General features: G+C 30.5%; 2 protein-coding genes across 3 annotated transcripts in view; one reads left to right on the top strand and one right to left on the bottom strand.

The window, feature by feature from the left end:
- The window catches only part of RabGGTa (Rab geranylgeranyltransferase subunit alpha), a 12,579-nt gene extending 12,097 nt beyond the window's left edge, over positions 1-482 (top strand). For both annotated transcript variants that reach the window (XM_024361847.1, XM_014415342.1), the window contains exon 10: positions 14-482. In XM_024361847.1, the coding sequence (XP_024217615.1) occupies positions 14-238 (225 nt within the window). In that variant the 3' untranslated portion in view covers positions 239-482. The remainder of the gene's footprint in view (positions 1-13) is intronic.
- Positions 483-1,207: 725 nt separating this feature from the next.
- gbb (glass bottom boat) lies at positions 1,208-11,192 on the bottom strand. The gene is made up of 6 exons (XM_014415345.3): positions 10,706-11,192; positions 8,657-8,831; positions 7,340-7,491; positions 6,455-6,652; positions 5,438-5,520; positions 1,208-3,011 (listed from the first exon to the last, which is right to left on the bottom strand). Exons 1-6 carry the CDS (start codon positions 11,070-11,072, stop codon positions 2,751-2,753), a joined length of 1,236 nt encoding a protein of 411 aa, XP_014270831.1. The 5' UTR covers positions 11,073-11,192; the 3' UTR covers positions 1,208-2,750.
- Positions 11,193-14,136: the final 2,944 nt, after the last annotated feature.

Consider the following 14,136-nt stretch of genomic DNA (forward strand, 5'->3'; position numbering starts at 1 on the left):
TTTTTATTTTTAGGTACTGATTATTGACTCAAATGCACTGGAAACCCTGGAAGGTTTTCCAGTTTTACCATGTTTAAAGAAGTTATCGTTGTGTGGAAACAATTTAACATCTTCAGAAAATATAATTCCATTTGTTAAAAACAACAGAATGTTGCAAGAACTAAATCTTCAGGGAAACAAATTAAGTTTAAGTCAAGTAGAATCGATATTAAAAGAATTAGGATTATGTGAGAAATAGCAATATTAAAAAGATATTTTTTGTTACCATTCTGCACTGTACAATATTGTGATTGGTTTAGAACAAGAATCAATTTTGATGTTCGAAAATTAAGCCTAGTTTATAAGTAAAGTGGATACAATATTAAGAGGGTTAAAGTTATATGAGAAATAACATTGTAACACAGATATTTTTAGTGACAATTCTGCACTATAAGACATTTTGATTGGTTTAGTACCAAATATAAATTTTATAGTTTCTCTTATTTCTTTGTTTTAACTTATTCGTTATCAAAAATTTTAACTCTTGCCTTGTTGGATATTACCAAGCAATACATGACAATGCTTAATAGCTGTGGACACTAGAACACGAAAAGAGAGACATGATTCATGAGCTTGGGCATGCTTTTGAAGTAGTATATTTTTATGCCTTCAGATCAGTACAGGTCTTTATATAATTTGAAGACCTCTAGTTTTCCTTATGTGCCATTTTCCATCTCATTCACATACACCACTTAATTAGCCAGTGAGATTGGAAATAGTATTAGGTAAAGTTTTCTTAATATTAAAAACATGTTGAGAAATAAAATAGCCAATTTTTTTATATAGTTTGAATTTAAAAATATATATTTTGAACAAAAACATCTGAAAAGTATGAAAATTTATATATTAGATAATCTCTTAATATTTCATTTTTAATTAATATCTTTGTTTTCTTGTTCATTATAATTGAACATTCAAATTTTTTTCTCTTAAAAAAAAATAAATAAAACCATTACAATAGTAGGATGAGGCTACAGTAATAAGGAAAATTAAAATAATAAAAAACAAGGCCTTGGAACAACCATAGTTATAGTTTACTGTCATTTAAAAGTTGCTTTTAGAAAGGTCTATGACCTATTTCAGCAAAGTTTCCGCACAGATGTTCCATTTAACTTGATGAAATAGGGAGTAACTTTAATTTTTTGGATTTTATGTTTTTTCAGGAAAGTCCATAAATTTTTTGTTTAAAATCAACCTTCACATACTTTTTGCTGTATATAAGAACCATTTTCTCAGCTGTGGAAGTTTTAAATTCTACATATACAAGATCCATACTATTAGGTCATCAAAAAGCTTATTTTTCCAGTACTAGGCTTGATACTTTGTCAAATCGTGAGACTGGAGTTTTAATTAACCAATAAAGAAAATTTATGTGAATTAACATTTAAAGTTTGTCATTTGGATGAGATAAAAGAATTAGAATCAAGATCATAATTTCAGGTAATGAAGACTGAAATGTACTTCACTATACAAAAAAAAAGGCCTTCAGTTTTTTGGACATGTTTTTATTAAGACACTATCATTAATAAAATTTATTTCATCTTAGTTCAGGTTCCTTATATTGGGATATTTCCCTTACTGCTACTGGTGTTTTGGTGCCTACCTCCTACTGGTGTAAAACCTGTATTGTCAGGTTAATTTGGTTTAAACAATTATAATTGTTTATTTTTTATTAAGTCTAAAGTGAATTAACTTTGAAAGTTACCAATCTAAAGCAAGTATTGAAAAGAAACCTTGACTAAAATAATATCTTAATAAAAAAAAAAAAGTTTAAATATTTTAGTTAAAGTATCTACTCCTGCAGTACCTACCCTTTGAAATGCCAATTTTTAGATTTTTCCGTCCTGTGACTGTTATTGACTGAAAAATCAACAAGACAAGTGGATATGGCCCACCACCACTTTTTTCCTCTTGTAATTATAAGTTCTATATTTTTAAATAATATTTACTATAACTCTTTGTTAAAAAGAATTAAATATATATCAATAAATTGTAAAAAAAATTCACAATACACAGGACTAATAATTTTTGAACCCCATATACTTAATGGTTATGTTTTTGCACTAATTGATTTTTTTTTTATGTTATAGGTAGTTTTTATTTCAAAATGCCATCAATGGAATAAATGAGTAATTTTATAAACTAAAAAGAAATCATTCTATCGTCATTTAAGCTGTAATATTTCTCAAGTCTGAAAATATGATTTTTATACTTTAAAAAAATTTCATCGTTCCAGAAATATTGCATTTCATCCATCATTTTACTGAATACCTTTATAATTTTTCCTGATTTGGAGAATTCTTTCAATGTGTCCCTAGAATGAAACTTTAATTTTATTTTTTCTTATCATGGGGTATGTATCACAGCTTAAGTGACCCTACATTAATGTTTAAATGGCTGGCTTATATAGATTATTGGACCAATATTCTTTTTTTTTTTTAACACTTGTTTATAATAACCAATGGTTTCCAATGGATCATAATTATAAATATATCGAAAGTAGGTATAAAAATATGTATACAAATTTTTATTAACAAAAATATTGCAGAAACAAAAAGAAGTTATTTACAAATGTAAAAAAACATGGATGGACTCTATTAAATTAATACAAATGATTTAAGATATAAAATTAAATCACTGATTGATTAATCACATAAAGTTTAAGAGTATTAAAACAGTTTAGATCTAACGAATAACTATTTCATTATAATTTAATGACAACCACAACTTTTCACTACCATATTTTTGTATTTCTTCAAAATTACATTAGATTCATCTAAAAAATATAAAACTGATATTGGAGTCAGTTTGGTCGGAGCACAGCAAGGCTTAGGAACTTGTAGAGGATTCATAAGATGTACTAAAGTCTGAACAATAGCGTGGTTGGTAGCGTTCATATGGGCATTAAGTGGAAAGTTGCATTCTCCACTACAATAAAATGCACCATAACCATCTGGAGCAATGATCCAATCCTGTAAATTATATTGATTGGTGAAAGAATACAGAAATAACGAAACAAGCAAAGTACTTTTGAAATTCGTCAAAGAACTATAGAGCTAAAGATATTATAGTTTTATGAGCAAGTTTATAAATAGACTGTAAGAAGATAGTCCAGGTGATGGTCAAGGAAGGAAATAATAATAATTAAAAGAAGTATACATATAGGTGCATTGGAAACTAGTTACTACTAATAAATAAATAACCTGGAAGAGGGCCAGGTATAAATTTCCCCACTTCTTTGCTAACCGTCAAAAATGGTAAGATTTTTTATAATGTATAGACAGGTAAACTGACAGGATCATCTAATCTCTTGTCTTATATTACAATAGGCAAATATATGAGATAAATGTAGAAGTACGAGATATTACATACAGTATAGAGAGAGAGAGACAACAGTTTATATAAATACATTGATAAAAATAAAAATAAATTTATTGAATTAGAATAAAATTCATGAAAAATGAGAGGAATAGTGGTATAAAAAAACCAAGAGAAAATTAGAACAATATAGATAAAAATATTAGGTAGTAAAACTGTGACTAGTAATAACAATAATGGGTAGTCGAAAATCTTTTAGACATGGCACAAACATTAAGTTGGTGTATAGATCATACATAAGAAATGAGTAGAGATAAAAACTAGAAGAACAATATTTGTAAGTATTTTAAGGTTAAGATAAAATTAAAAAGATTTTAGTTTTAAATAATATTTAAAAATAGTGAAAATAGAAAAACTTGGGGGTCCACATAAGTTCAGAAATGGAATAAGACTAGAGGGGCAGAAAATAACTAATATTTATAAAAATAGGTAAATAAAAGGAAAAGAATATAGAAAGGGGGGAGAGTAGGGTAAAATAGTCTTAAAGTCAGTGCTAAGTGTGTTTGATGAGATTTAGGATGTGTCTGTAAGTAGGCAGGATTTTCTTCAGGATTGATATAGAGAGCCTCAGATATTAGGGTTTTTTTTTTGTGGCTGAGGACAGAAGCAACGATGGAGGCTCTGTCAAAGTATGCTCAGAGTGTTTGGAAGCTAGTTGGTTATGGGAATTTATGTTGTGATATTCGGGCTTTGAGGTAGTTTTTTGTTTCGCCAATATAGTTACAGTTAGGGGTGGAACATGGGATATGGTAAACTATATTAGAGCGGTATGAAAGTCTTAAAGGGTCTGTTTTTACATATTTTCGCATTTTCTCTATATATTTATTTTAATGTTCTGTCAATTCTTCAATGTTTGTATCTTGTTTTCATTAAGCCCTGCAAAGTGAGACAAAATGTTTGTTAATAATAAATAGTTTTTCTACTATTTTGGTACCTTTATCGACCGCCATGTGGACTATCTTCCTAAAATATAACAGTAGAATAGATAGAAAGTAAAATAGATAAAAAGAAGATAAGGTAAAATAGATAGAAAGAATGATGAAGTATAAGCAAGTTACAATAAAAAAGAAGGGGGGTAGTAAGTGAATGGATAAGTAAAGGAATGAAAAGGGATAATAGAGATACCCATCTGAATCTTTTCTTATTACTGTATTTGTTATTAATTAGTATTCTATTCGTTTATATTCCTTCAGTTTACTGTGTTTCTCTTTTATAATATTTTTATTTATTTTATTTTTTTATATAATTTTTATACTCACTTATATTCTAACTGTTCTATCATATTTTACAATGTTTGCATTTTGTTTTTATTTAACCCTGATGAAGCACAATAGAGTGGGGTGAAACATTGGTCACCAATACATAGGTTTTTTTTTTTTTTTACTACTTTGTACTTTTTGACCGTCATGTGGACTATCTTTCTACAATCTATTACATAGGGTAAGGTACCACAAGTAGCTGCAGGGTAAGGCCCATGGCTACAAACTCCGAGGACCCAAGTTCGAATCCGGCTGAGCAGAAAATTGTTTTCTGTTACACTGTAGCCATGAGTCAACTCCTCTGGGTGTTTGGAGCCCTCTTGAGTTCCACCCAGCCTCTTAAATTTGGTACCCTTAATTGGGTAAAAATCTGGCAGTCAAGCATGACAATTTCACACTACAAATTTTTCAAATATTTTTATCTGCATATCTTTCATTTTTGTGTCATACAGAGGCATAATTTAACTGCTTGTATAAATATTTCGATGTCTAACAACAAATTAATACAGATTTGACAAAATTGTAACGGGTAAATCAAGAGCAACTCTTTAATCGCCAGTGTGAGGAAACAAGTAAGAACATAGGAATTCTATTTTGCTGGAAAAATTTGAACATGTTGGAATTTTTTAGTTGTAGCAACGATTTTCCTGGAGACTCCATTGTTGTTGGCTAGAACTCACATGTTTATATCTGTCTATCTCTCCCAAAAACATCAACCACCCTAAGCTTTAAATTCTAAAATGCCATACATTGATACCTACCTGCCATTTGAGGTCTTTGAAGCTGACATAAAGATTCTGAATTTGACAACTTTTTTGAGAATGAGACCATGCACCAGCTTGCTCTAGAAAATAAGAAACATTATGGAAATAACATTTTTATGGAGAAAACTAATATGCTTTATTATAATATTTAGGAATCAATTATGATAAAATAAAATATCAAAATATTTAGCTAAGTACAGCCTACCAGTCTCTTGAGCACATAAGTCCTGAATATGGCTTTCAATCAGATATTCGCTAATTTAAATGGGCTTCACTTTTTTCATTATTTTAAATCCTAATCTAGTCCAATTGAAAAAAAAAATCTACCACTAATAAAATTATAATGAAAACACCACCATTAATAAACTTTTAAAACAAAAAACTCCCTCAACTACAGTATTGTATTTTATATGTATAAATAAAAAAACTATAATAAATAATATACAAAATTATTAAAGCACTGAAGATGCTTAACCATTTAGAGACTGAATGGAAATAGCACTTTGTGGAACAAGCAGCCTGAAAACATTTTGATGATATTCACATGTTTTTATTTTTATAGATAATAATCACATGATTCTTCTGAACTTCATAAGGTTTAGGACAGCCAAAAATGTGTTTCTGTGCTAAATGTGGTAATCCCAAAATTTGATATGTTTAACACTATTAAAAACTAGGCTGTTGTATTAAACTTGTGTTGTGAGTTGAATATCTTTATCAGAGACCAATACAACAAAATGGCACCAATAACACAGTTTGATAGTAACTACACTGACAGCCAGCACCCTATAGAGCAAATTCTGTCAGTTTCATTTTTATAGACTGGTTTCATATCCCTCTACAATTCTATAATGCAACCAAAAGAAATATTGATATAGTCCAACACATAATAATTTCAAATATTCATATAAATATAATTTATAGTGACAATTACATCAAAAGTTGACTTTTTTTATACCAATTAAAACTATTAATAGTATTATTAATGGCTAATGTATAAGAACTAATGTTTACCATGGAAAGGATTCCGAGAATAAGTAATTTCACTTTGATGATCTGCTTTTTTCCTTCTATGCCTAGTTTGTCTTCTGACCCTGCCATGACTATCTGTACTAGTTACACCCCCTCTAAGAAATGCTACCATAAAGGCTTTTTTTTCCTCTTCTTTATCAGCATCCAATGAACTGCTGTTTCCAAGAAAAATGTCTTCATCTTGCAAAAGATATAATAAGATATTAATACCTCATTAAAGAAATGGAAAAATTACCTAAAAACTTATATAAAGACAAAAGATAAATAACAGGTTGAAAACAGATATATAAATATTATCAGTACAATAATCTCGAGTGAAGAATAGGAGAAAAAAGTACTCTATAAATTATACATATATTGGGTTGTAAAATAAGTTTGTAGTGTTTTTCAATATATCAATTTAATCCTCTATGTGTTTACAAAATCATGTTAACTTGGTCAATAATGTTTACATGTTCTAAGGAGTTCATTGCACAAAAATCTGAGAAGTTCTGGGAGGAGAGTATAAAAAAATTACCTGAAAGACAGCAACATGTAATAGATCAAAATGGGTCATATATAATTGATTAAAAATATTTACAAGAGTCTGAAGTTTTTAATGAAATCACCAGTAAAAAAGGCTACAAACTTATTTTACAACCCGATATCTGTGATAGTCGTGAACTAACTAAAAACTGAGAGTAAACCAGTTACGTCCTCGGGATGTCTTAAGTTGTGTTAAATTGGTTAAGTATAGTTGCTTTCAATTGAGTAGAAATTCCCAATAAAGGATTTATTTACAAATCATTTCTTTCTAAATATTAACATTAAATGTTGTTATACTACTCTAAATATTAACACTAAATGTTGTTATACTATTATCTTTACCAAGTTCATGTGTAGATGAAGAAATGTAAAGCCCTTTATTAGAATAAGGAAAAACAATCCAAGATGTTAGAACACCAGTCATATTGAATGTTAGCCATCCTTCATAATCAGATGTTGTATTTCTTGATTCTATTAATTTTAATCTTTCTTTACTGTAAAAGAAATTATTAAATTATATAAACAATAAAATGTCTTCGTTTAGACATAAAATTTAGCTAATTATTTTATTAATTTCAGCATACGCTATAAAAGCTTAATGGCAGCATGCATTGTTTAATGTTTGTATTCAAAAGGAAGAAAGTAATCCAGTTTGAATTGTACTACTTGCAAAAGTTCATACATCAATGGAAAATATTAGAAATCAAAACCATTAATGCTATAGATACTTCGATCTTAACAAAAATTATTTGACCAAAGCATTGATTTCTACTTGCTATTCCAATTCATGTCTCAAATACTGTTTTATATCCTACCATATCATATAATTCACTTTAACAATAAACTTTTATTTTTTTAGGAGAAAAGGGAGACAGAATAATTTCCTGTATTAAGATCTGACCATTACTCTTACCTTCTACAATAAAATATCTGCATTATTGAGACATTTCATTGTAAAATGCAACTTTCCAAAAGTCTGATTGGTTCTGAGTCCAAAATGAATTGAACATGGAGCAACTTAATTTTATTTTTTTAAATGAGCAATAACAGTTTCTGATAGATAAAGAATACAATGCTGGTCAAGTCAGCAAGAAAACAACTTTAAACGGATCAAACTTGCTATTGAAGTGTATGCTTACAGTGTAAATAAAAGGAATGACATATCCATGTAAACATATCAATATAGAAAAGCAGCTTTTGCTCATAAAGAAATTTGAAATTTATTAGCATAATTAATAAATGGCAAGGAAGCATAATATCATGACTAGTTTCATAATGAAATAATGGAGTTTCTTCAAAAGATTATGTGGAAAACAAGAAAAGGTTGCTCCGTAATTCCTAGAAGGAACTTGAGGCAGCCTTGATGAAGGAGGTCCTTGTGCCTCATCAATTGAAGTGTTTCAGTCATGAGGTCAGGATGGAGGACCACGGAAACCCCTTGAAGACGATGGATTATGACCCTAATGGCAGCAGAACCTGAGGCCTCCCAAGGATATCAAATTTAGAGCACATCGAGAATTAGTATAGAAGGTTAAGTCAAAAGCCAGGAACCTAAACATCAGAAAAGAGAGACAGTTCTAGCTAAAAGTTTCTATAGACTGATAGAGACTTACAGGATGTTCTAATAAATAATAAAAGTGTAAATAAATTGGAATTTACCTGTTTTCTTCTATGATTAGATAAACCTGAATAGTAAAACTCTTTCTAGGGACAGAATAATTTGTCGCTTTATAAATTCTTAATTCAGCTCCAACAATTTCATGATTCAGAGAGACCTCACTGACATCAAACCATAATTGAAAACCTTTTCCTCTGTCCCATGATGAATGCTGTCCTAAAATGTATAGCATTGAAAAATGAAACAAAATCACCTTGTTACATTAAAAGTTAAAAAAAAAAAAAGTTTTAGCTGGAACATAAAACTCTTTTAAAGAATATATACTTTTTATAAAAACATAACCAAACACACGCACACACACGAGTTTGATATATATACATAACAAACACACCTGACTTTCATTTCAAAACCATTTCAGTCCTTCCTCAAATTTGAACAGGTTAGCATTATAAGGTAGAATACACTGCAGTTGAGGTTTTTTGAGATAATTATTTGAGAGAGTGTATGTTCTAAAAAAACTGTATTTTTCTCATAGTAGTATTTATGACTATGCAAACAATAAAGTTCCAAAAACGTCCCCAAAATATGTATCTTTACAAACTAATTATTGACTGATCCTCAAGACCCACCAAAACAAATGGATGTATGTATGCGTATTATAAAAAAATATGGGCAGAATATTTGAACACATCCTTCTTCTTTCACTAGGCATTATAATAACAACTAATAATACCTAATCCACATTAAATGGATTCAGAAATTAAAAAAAAAAAACAGTTATAAAATTCAATACTGTTTCTAGAAATAGAATACAGGATAGATCAAAGTTAACCAAACTTTTATTAATTACTAATGTAATTCTTCCTGAGATCAGTTTAATTTTACATACCATCTGATAAAAATCTCTTTTCCAAAATTCAGTTACTTTGAGCGAGTTTTACCATAAAGGACAAACTTAATTTATTTAACAAACAGGCACTTTTATGGGATGTCTTTCAGGCTATGATTAACCGTTAGTATAATCAGTTGCTATTAAGTCCATATATTAATACCCAAAAATTTTAGTACATATTCACGGACAAGCATCGGTATAGAAAGAGGAGTATAGTTCAGCAGAGGGAATATTTTATTAATTGTACTATTCTTGTAGATGAAGTGCTGAACAGTTGCACCATGATCGGAAACTACAAATGAAATCTCACAATGATCCTTGTAAAATGATTAATTTATTGACAGTGTTAAAAAACATCCCAGAAGTTTAATCCATATCAAATCCACAATCGGATTCATTAATAAACAGTTTAGATAATTAACAACTGGATCTGGCACAAATATCGCACTGAGTAAGGTCCAATCCATTAGAAGATACTTCTGTTTACTTCTAGCTTAAAATGTGTCTACTACTAGAACTTAATTTGATGAAATATAGTACAGAATTCATAACAGGAAGAGATAATCCCGATTGATTAAAGATATTAGGCAAAACCAGATAAGAACAGACAAACTATTAAAATCACCTGAGAAATACCATTTTAGATTTTCGGTTTTAAAATTAAACTATCTCATCTCATTTTTTTTTTTTTTAATTCCTTGTTATTTCAGATATTATGCGGTAAATTGATCTAAGCAGTCAAAACGATTTTCTAGTCAATGCTAATTTCCCTACAAAAGATTAAGTGGAGATCCTGTTTTAAAGAGATCTACAAATGGTCCTATTGCCGCACTCCTATTATCACGACTAATCAAGTGAAGCTTTTAAATTATATCACTAGTAAAATTAGTTACTTTCATTAGATAATACCTGTTAATGATGTTAATTACAGCCCCAAAAGGTATTCAAGCTCATTGGATCATTAACCAAACAGATTTTAAATTGTTTAAACATATGCTATAGGTGTAAAAATAATATAAAGTTGATGCAGATTATCATATAAAACAGAGTAAAAAGAATAAGACTTCAAAGGAGCTTCTTGAATATTTGCTGTGTTTAAATAAATGTAATGGGTTATTCATATATCAAGTTGATGGGACAACAAATAAAGAGTAGTTCAAAGGTAAAAGGACAGAAGGATACAAACAAAAAAACTTACGATGACTAGAAAAACTAATAATTATGTCACTTTCATCAATTGATTGTAGTTCTTTGTCGCTTAAATTAAATTCACTTCTTGTAGTTCTTGGTGAAGGGGAATTCAGAAGAGACTTGTAAACATCTAGCAGGAATTTAGGAGCAGAACTGCTAACAGTTGGTTGAGACATTTTTTGAAGTTTCGGTCTTTCAGGTAAACCTAATAAATTGAGAATCTCTTCCTGTATTTCTTGTTTTTCTTTCAACGTCATGAATCTTTGAATAACTGTTTGGTCAATCCCATTGTCAACATAGAGCCCAGACAGACTACCAAGAACGACCGAAATTAAGGAGAAAAAAGAAATATGGCACAGAAACATCTCACGCATACTGAATTGAATAGAGCGGCAGTCACTCCATAACAGATTACTTCCATAGACTGCACAAAGTTTGTGAGTAAACTTCCCCCTCTACAAAACATCAAAGTGAAGGTATGCAACAAGTCGGACTTACAGGGCTGCCTACATTGGTAATCGTAAGTCTGTAATTAACTGGGGTGAACTAACACTGGTGTATAAAACACATTTGAATTTCATTTAACATCATTGATAGGTTCTATAGTATGGTCGCTACTTCTTGTTGCAATTATGCAGATATTCCTTGTATGAGGAAAGGCAATAATTTAAATATTGGAAGAATTTTATACCAATTAACACCAGCTTTAATCTAGCTAGGTTCGAAAAATGTAATATTTCGCTGTAATTAGCATTTTATTAAAGCTGGATAGTCGGAGAATCATAAACCATCGAAAAATAATAAGCCTAAGCACAAAAAAACACAAGTGAAATTTTCAAAGTTGTTTAAACAAAAGTTGAGAATTTAAGTACAGTAAGTAAACGGCCGATAATAACGAAAAAAATCATTAAAAATAAAATACGAACAGCAATTATCCTTATTTAAAACCACCCACCTCTTTTTAAAATACTTGAAGTAGTTTTTTAGAGAAAACACTCAATTAGCGCTGAAACAGTAGAGGCATAACGGGTGTGTTCTCTAAAAAACATTATACAATTATAGTAGTCCTAAAGTATTTGATTAAAAGGGATATGTTTTATCGATGGGTCTTTTGCTTTTATTAAGTTCTATTATTTGTATACAATATCCATTAACAAAAAATAAGATTTCCTCCGATCAAATTTTCTTTTTGTGCTCTCAAAACTCTGTGTACTCGGGATACGTTCATTGTGTGGGAAAACCTAATGAAAATAAAAGAACAGAAATGAGCTCATAATTATTTTAAATGCAGCTGGTAAATCAATAACTTATGCGAAAGTTTGTTACAGGAATATTTCTCATTACCGCGCGTCTATTGATATTTTCTTTTTGAAAATGTCCTGTTGGTAATTTCATGAAACTTAAACGAGAAATACTGCCTAAAATCGACAATACCGTCTATTTTATTCCTATTCAGTCTATTCAATTCTCTCTGTTCAGCTTTCAAGATGAAAGGGTAATTTTCAGGTGAAGATATTTATGATTCTGATTACCACACTGCTATTCTTTTGAAATATTGATTTTTTGTTGTAATCTCATGGTTCTGCTTTGGATTAAAGGTCATTTAAAGTGTACAATATATAATATATATAATATTTGCCTTTCTAACCAGGGTAAGCTCTTAAAATTCGTACAATTACCGCGCACCAATTATTCTCAGTATCACCACCGAATCATATGTTACTTATTACGTATGCGACCGATATCAAACAAAAACCTTTTCACCTTAGATATGGGACAATGAACTGAAATACCAATACTTAGACTTGGCTGTCTGATTTGCTACTTGCAGCCCCGATGAAGGCTAGAAATTCTGGCCGAAGCATCGGCACTGTTAAATAAGTTATTTCAACTTATTTATGTTATATTCTGACCGCACCCCCAAACCATCTTCTCCTCATACCAATATTTTTTAATTGAGAGTCATATGATATCCTATTTTTTAAATAAAAATATTAATACCATGATATATAGTATTTCCTTGTAAGAAAAATGCTCCTCAAATTGAAACTGTGAACAACACAATTTTTAATTTTTAGTAGCTTTTGGTTACCACACGTTAACAATATATATTTTTTTATGGATTCTAAGATTTTTTAAAGAAAGATTGCAAGTTATTGAGGGTAACTAGGAGGCTGGAAGTATATGTAAGTTCTACGCAGACATCAGGAAAGAAAGTGTAGAGTATGAAGCGAGAAGCACGTAAATACCAGGAAAGATGGCAAACTTGCTGCATCCAAAGAAAAGATACTAAATATCTGGTAAGAACATTTACAGAAACTTCTAAACCAAGTAGAGCCCGCGAAAGACGACGACATGGATCATGCTGAGAACCTCGACCAACAAGAGGTGGAAAAACCGGATACTGCTGATGTTGAAATAGCTATCAAACAGACTTAGAATTAGGAAGACTCCTGGAATCGAGAGCCTACCATTGAGTGTTCAAAGATGGTGGAGAATCCCTAAGCAACTAACTATTAGAACTAATCCAGATATTGGGAGGAGGAAAGGATATCAGAGGCCTGAAATACAAACCTAATTTTTCTATATTCTAAAGAAGGGCTCCAGGTATCAGTGCAGCAATTACAGAGGCATAGCACTCCTTTCAGTGGCCTACAAGATGATGACTAATATCCTGCTAAATCGTATATCTCGGTATTATGAGAATATAACAGGTGAACACCAAGTAGGAGAGGAAAGTGCACGCTAAATCAGATCTTCATCCTAAACAGAAACTTAAAAAACAGTGAGAAGTAGACCATGCTGTGCACGCCTTATTTATCGATTTCAAAGCGGCCTCACTCCGTAGACATAAACTTTCTTACTTTGGAAGATCATGACTGAGCTGGTAATGTCCTGGGATGTTGGCAAGACTGATAAAAGCGTGTGTAAATAATCCTAATGCGTTTGATGCAGATTCCAATTACAAATGGAAGTATCTGAAGCCTTTGAAGTCAGGATAGGCCTGAGACAGAGATAGACTCTGGTCAATGGTGTTCAACTGAGAAATATGGGGATTTGAGGTCCCCTAAATCAAACAGGACAGTCTATAAATGAAACTTGTCAGAACAGGATAGTCGGTCAATGTCCGACAGATCGTTTGACAATATCCGAAGGATAGGATACTGGTATGGGCATAATTGGTGTTTCATGCACCAACTAAGGCAATTTAAGTCTTACCTTCTCTAATACCGTTTCACTTATTGATTACAGGTAAGTGGTACTTGCTTATTAAAAATTAAAGAGAACAGACAGTGGAAAGAGATGTCAGAGTTCAATCATTCTAGAAGTTGACATTTTTTCCCCTAAAAATTATAAAAGGAGTAATATAATTTTTAATACGTTGTATGTTGGTCTGGTGGTATTGAGGGTCAGAAAGAGAAAAGGATCGGTGGATAA

The sequence above is a fragment of the Halyomorpha halys genome, unplaced genomic scaffold (assembly GCF_000696795.3).
Source record: "Halyomorpha halys isolate HHAL.00 unplaced genomic scaffold, Hhal_1.1 Scaffold98.1, whole genome shotgun sequence".
Lineage (NCBI taxonomy): Eukaryota > Metazoa > Arthropoda > Insecta > Hemiptera > Pentatomidae > Halyomorpha > Halyomorpha halys.